Raw genomic sequence first — 6,000 nt, 5'->3', positions numbered from 1 at the left:
TTTCTCAAGGAAGAGTTTTTACTTTGATCGAAGCAGCTGGGCGCATAGCCCGTAAATCCGCCGTTATTCCAGCTGCAGTGCAACCCGTGACTCTGTTACGAACAAGGGCCACGTTCAAGGGGCCTCCAAGCACGCGCCGTGTCCCGGGCCAAAGGTCAAGCTGCTCACACGCTGTCTTGCCCAAGTACTTATTTGTTCAATGTTATTATTTTTTTTTTTTTTGGGAGGCTCGAAAAGAAAGTGTCATCATGCTCTGTGATGCGGCCAAACCCGAAGCAGCCATTGTGCGCCGAAGTAACACATTAACCGGTGATTACATGACGTGGGCTGGCCGGGAGAGAAGATGCGGAGTGACCCAGAACTTCTCCTCAGTGCTGGAGACTATCCGCAGAGCCGAGGGCGACGGAACGCAGCGCGCAGACCATGGGCTCCGGGAACGAAAACACGGTGACACACAAAGCCAAGAAGGGTAATGACGGGATTCGCTAGCTCGCCTGCTTTCCCAAAGCGCTCTTTGGGCTGCACATATGCAAAACTTGTTTTTGTTTTTTCATCGCCTATTTAAAGTCGCTCAGTACGGGTGTGGCTACAGATTAAGCAGGAGCACTGAAATGGCTCTATATTTTGAACTGCAGATGTACAGACCTATTGCTGAAAACACATGGGCAGCAAGTGGATCCAGTGACACCCATGTGTAATTGTTGGGCTGGGATTTCCAACAGGGACCCTGAATGACTGGCAGACATTGATGTTCTGTATGATTTATATATGTATAGAATGACACAGCACCCTTTATATAATCCTCATTTTTTTTAAAACCACACCCTAAATCTACTTGTTCGTTCACCATAACTGCAAATATTTATATTAACTCGCACAATGTCCCGTGCCTCTTTTCACCAGAGCCAATACATTTGGCACTGATGTGTACAGAGGACAGGTACACACCGCCATCGTCGCACTGTTTACTTTGCAATGTTAACCCTGCTCGGTTGTTCGCATGCTGTGGCAAAATCTTTCTGCCAAGTTGCTCAGCACCGTTTCAGAATTGCCTGGCACTGGGGTAATCTATTGCAGTCTGCCCGATGGTCTTTTGTGCCAGGGCTGGGCTTTGTTCTAGACCAAACGGAGGGGTCATGCTCGTGGTACAATATGCGAGCAAGTTGGGGAAGGACCATTATGCCAAACGATAATGACCTCTCCAGAGGTCCGTAAGGCAATGAGTACACAGTGGCAAGGGCAAAACAGCTTTGGAATTGTACTGGTGTAGGAACATATGCTCATTTAATATTCACTGAGGCAAATGGACAAAACATGTTAGTAAATTAAATGTGGTTTTCATTTTGTAGTATTTAAAGAACAAAGTTGTTGTTATAAGGTAAGCATTTGAATTGTAAACTCGGTAGAACGGGAGAGGTTTTCAGATAAACATGGATTGGTGTAAACGAGTTCTCTATATGAAAGTGGGCGCACATTTTAGTTTTCACTTTGGTGTTTTAAATCGGACGTGGCCTGGCGTGGCGTGGAGGGGGGGTTCAGTGGTACCTGCTGAGAAGGAGTGTCTTCTTGAAAGAAATCCTGCTGAGAAACTGCACTGGTGTGTTTTTTTTCGATGCAGAGGATTGTTGTCCGCAGTTTCCCAGTCTGCATATGAAATCAGAATGATCGGAATGCAGTCAATAACCCGGGTTATTGACTGCATTCGGAACATTCCGAGCATCATTGCCTCTTAGGAGGTCAATAATGTGACCTTCCGTGGGCTATTCGTTATTGCTTCCACACTTCATATCACACACAGGCATTCTCCCGAGACTGATTCCAGGGACACATTGCAACTGATACCACACGCAGGTCACACTGTGTATCCCCTCCTGCTCGTGTTCCTCATTGCGAACATGCACACTGCTATGCTGCCCAATACGTGCCTGCTGTAAAGTCCTATGTGTAACCTAAAAGCTTTGCTAACATTGCTGACTCCGAATTTTAGCGATTCCAGGGCAGCAATAGTCGTTCCATTGAGCAGGGGCTAACAATAGCAACAATGGCAACTTTAAGCACACACAGATAATTGTGTGCACCGTGAATAGTCAATATCGGAAAAGATGATTCAGTTTTGAGAAGATTTGGGGTGTTTTCATGCATTTAACCATTTCCTGGGAGATTGTGTGCAGCTGGTTCTATTTCAGGAAGTTGATGGGCGTAGTGCCATAACTGGGGAGAGTGCCTCGAGGTCCCTGAGATGTCAGGTGTCTGTGTGACCACATTAATGATTGAACATTTGAAACCCTTGTGGGCCCTCAGGAAGTATGCTTACCTATGTCTTAAGTAAGTGGTTCCATTTTGCCCCCAGTGCGCATGCCTACTTTCTAATTTGCATTGGGGAACACTGGTGTGCTGGCAATCAGGGCCTATGAGGTCATGCACACCTTAACCTCTTGCCTGTGGCTTAAGTTCATACTCATCTGATGCACTAAGGTTATGAATTTCTGACCTGCAAAACAACCCCTCACGTAAATACAAAATGAAGTTTGCAATCATTTGACTGATGCTTACCAGGGGTTGGGGAGGAGGGGTTCCTGCTAGGTCTGCTTTTCAATTTGTTTGTTGTGCAGTGCCGTTGAACTTGGGGTCATAGTTGGGGAGGGGGCAAAGAGATAACAATTAAACATGTTAGACCTATGCTCAGTGGTGGAAATTGAAAATATGTAAAGGGGGGTTCACACAACGGCCAAGGCGGAGTTCAGAGGAGGAGGAGCTCGCAGTTGAACTCCGCTCAAAGGAAATGTTCAAAATAATAGTTTAAAAATGGTGCAATTTTTTTCATGCTGCTTCTTTCCAAACTCCACACTGTACCTCAATTCCACTTTAAATCACTTCCATGGCAGTGGTTTAACCAAAATACTGTTGCTAATGCAGTAGTTTTTCCATAGAAATGCTCTACAGTGGAAGGTTACCAGGGTAGCTCATCAGCTTGAGATACCATTGCTGAGATGTTTGTTAATCATATGACTTATTGCAAACTATATATATCTATATAAGAGGAATAAACTGGTGTGGATTCGAACAAAATATGCTATGCGCTATTGACCACTCCTTGGGTATGCCTCATCACGAGTTGGGCTGTAGCCCTTAAATGCTGTGGTAACGGTATTACAGCCGCATTTAAGGGCTGGCCCTATCACGAGTTGGGCGGTAAATGGGCTGTTTTACCTCCAGCCTTTCTCTGGAGGTGAAAATCCCCTGTTTTCGGCTGTATTACCGCCGGCTGTATTAGCCCGCATAATTAGCGCTGAAAATGCCCCATTGAATCCAATGGTCCCAATGGGGAATGGGGATTTACCGTGAACACCCAACCCGTGATCCGGCGGTAATACAGCCGGACCGGTCGGTGCTAGGGCTATTACAGTCGGCGGTATTACAGCCGGGAATACAGCCCAACTCGTGTTGAGGCCCGAATCAAGCAGGCAGTGTGATCCTCAACCCTCCAGCTCATCCACCAAGGGCTGGAAAATTATAACAGACAGAAAAAAAGGGGTTTATGGGTATGGACTACGCGCTCATGCCAGCATGAATTATTGATTCTAAATATCTAAAATTCACCAAGTTGCTGCAGAAACATATGTGATCTTGAAAAACTTGATTTTATTCAAGGATTGGACAGCCGACACGTGTTTCGATGAACAGGTTCGTTTTCAAGGCCAAGCAGGTAATATCAATCTCAATATATATCTGCACGACTGAAATGAGTCCCTCAATCGGTGCAGTCAGTTCGAAAAGCTGTATTGCTAAGTGCTTGTATAGCCCTCAAAAGGGTGCACTACAAATCCATAGATCAGTAAGATGGGTTATCCCAAAAGTCGGGTATTGTAGTAGTATATAGGGGTTAAATCCTCGTTATGAGAAACGTTTAATGTGCTCTTTGAATTTAAGCCAAACTCGGGGATCAAACCGCAGTAGTCGGGTTTTCAGGCCGGACAATTCACCACTGCACTATGTAACCTGATGAAGAATAACAAACAACTAAAGGTGAACTGTCCCATTTCGGTACTGAAAGTCCCATGGAAAACATTTGTATTGGTTCTTGGAGTTTAAAACATGCACACATTTTAACGTTTTCAAAAACACTATTAGAAGAAAATATCCTCTCTTGATTTTGTGTGTGTGTGTTGATTTTATGAAAGGCAAATGCCATTCGTCCAGTGCAATTTGGGTGGTTACGCAAAGCCAATTTAATGAAATTTGCCTATTTTACCTTGATATGGTAAGTTCTGGCTACGTCACATTTCATTCGTTTGTTGATGAGTCCCCCCACTTTAATTTTTAGGACTTGACCCCTGAGCGCTGCCCATGCTGCCTTTTTTTACGAGATTTTGTGTAGATTGGAACCAAGAAATTCAGGATCACACGTCCACTGTTGGAAGGACTGTGGATTTGTTATAATAAATACTTTCTACGATTCTGATATCCCTGCACACGCACACTTGCACACTTGCACACACTACTGTTTCTCTTTCTCACCATTCTGCACACTCATGCGCTTGCATGCATGAGTGTGCCTTGTGTCTCTATCCCATTTTTCATACATGTAGACACATGCATGCATCGTCAGACACTGAATCTCCTCCTCTACCCCTACTTCCACACATGCATTCTTGAGCAGGGGGGTCATGGCTGTTATACCGAAGAGGCAATGCCTGTTGAGCAAGTTGCATCAGCTTTTCCCGGACTGGAACTCCTGCTGATCTTCGAATGAGTGCATACTGAGGGCTCCTGTAGAGCGCTTCGATCTACTGGGGGTTCCTAAGCGCTAGAAAACCACAGCAAACATTTGAGCTTTACCCTTTCCTTCCAGACTGGGAAATGACGAGGGTAGTTAAGGAGACCAGTGGAGGTGTGTAAGTATTTCCTCCGTTTATTTCACATGCAGTCTGAGACAGGGTAGGACTGGGCCATAAAAGTGTCTCGGGCACCAATGAGAAAGTGGCCCACAGTTGCAACTGGCTATTCATTCCTTTTATGACACTATGAAAAGTACCCAAGGGGGAGTTTTTTGATAATAAAATGATGTAAATTGTGCATTTTACAGAATATTTATTCAGCAACATTGGTCAAGACTATTAGCTGCATAGTGAAGTAACTCATCATACTGGCCAACATTGGCCATTTTGCATTTTTGGTTTGGCCATGGGCCTATTGCCCTATATGCCAGTCCGGGCCTGTTTGAGAACACAGCGCCAAGAAGTAGCTAAAAGCGACGCTTTTGTTTAGTGGTTGATTTGCGCACAGTGGAGCTAATGGTGGCGCTTTCTCCTTATGCGCTTCTTGCCCTGGCCACTAGGGGCATCCCAATCCACCACTGTACTCAGGGGTTACTTTCTTTTCTTTTCTCCTCCATCCCCTCAAACTCATGTGTATCGCCCTAGCACAGGGAAACTTCCACCACTTTTTAAACAACTTCATGGTTTGCCCCAATGAGAGCAGCACACTACTTCCATTTTTTTATTATTGTTGTTATTTGGGTATTTATTGAGCGCAGACCCAGCTTCAGGAAACAAAACACTTTACAATCATAGAGGAAAGAACCTGGCGAGGGAAGCACAGAAACAAGGGAACAGGAAGCTAGCAACAGGGGAGGGGAAGGCTTGACAAGGGGTTTACAAGTATTTCCCACATTTCTTTTCTTATTTTGTTTTCTCTTTGTGACTGTGCCTATCACTCTTGACTCTCTCTGGGCGAGTACGTTTTACACAATAGAGGGCTGGGCACGTGCCTATATTTAGCCTGCAAATATAATAGCACCATGCTGTGTTGTGGCATCATGTAGTTGGCGCCTTGCAGTGGAGTATCCAGTATTGCAAGAGAGGGGGGGTGCGCAAAAAAAGTCCAGCTACTGCCCCCCAAAGGAAATGCGCGCAATTCCATATGGTCTCATTCGGGCCCCCAAAGCGCCCGCCCCAATCTACTTTGTTGGTAACGTTAGTGACAGATGACATTTTAACA

The 6,000-nt window shown here is 45.2% G+C and overlaps 1 protein-coding gene across 1 annotated transcript in view; it reads left to right on the top strand.

The window, feature by feature from the left end:
- Nucleotides 1-253: 253 nt before the first annotated feature.
- SLC15A2 (solute carrier family 15 member 2) overlaps nt 254-6,000 on the top strand; it is a 384,163-nt gene continuing 378,416 nt past the window's right edge. Inside the window, exon 1 of the mRNA XM_069616692.1 lies at nt 254-469. Within this exon, the coding sequence (XP_069472793.1) occupies nt 424-469 (46 nt within the window). The 5' untranslated portion in view covers nt 254-423. The remainder of the gene's footprint in view (nt 470-6,000) is intronic.

This window comes from Ambystoma mexicanum, chromosome 9 (assembly GCF_040938575.1).
Source record: "Ambystoma mexicanum isolate Mex_15411 chromosome 9, UKY_AmexF1_1, whole genome shotgun sequence".
In the NCBI taxonomy this organism is placed as follows: domain Eukaryota; kingdom Metazoa; phylum Chordata; class Amphibia; order Caudata; family Ambystomatidae; genus Ambystoma; species Ambystoma mexicanum.
The sequence above is the reverse complement of the archived record's forward strand: the minus strand, read 5'-3'. Positions and strand labels throughout refer to the sequence as shown.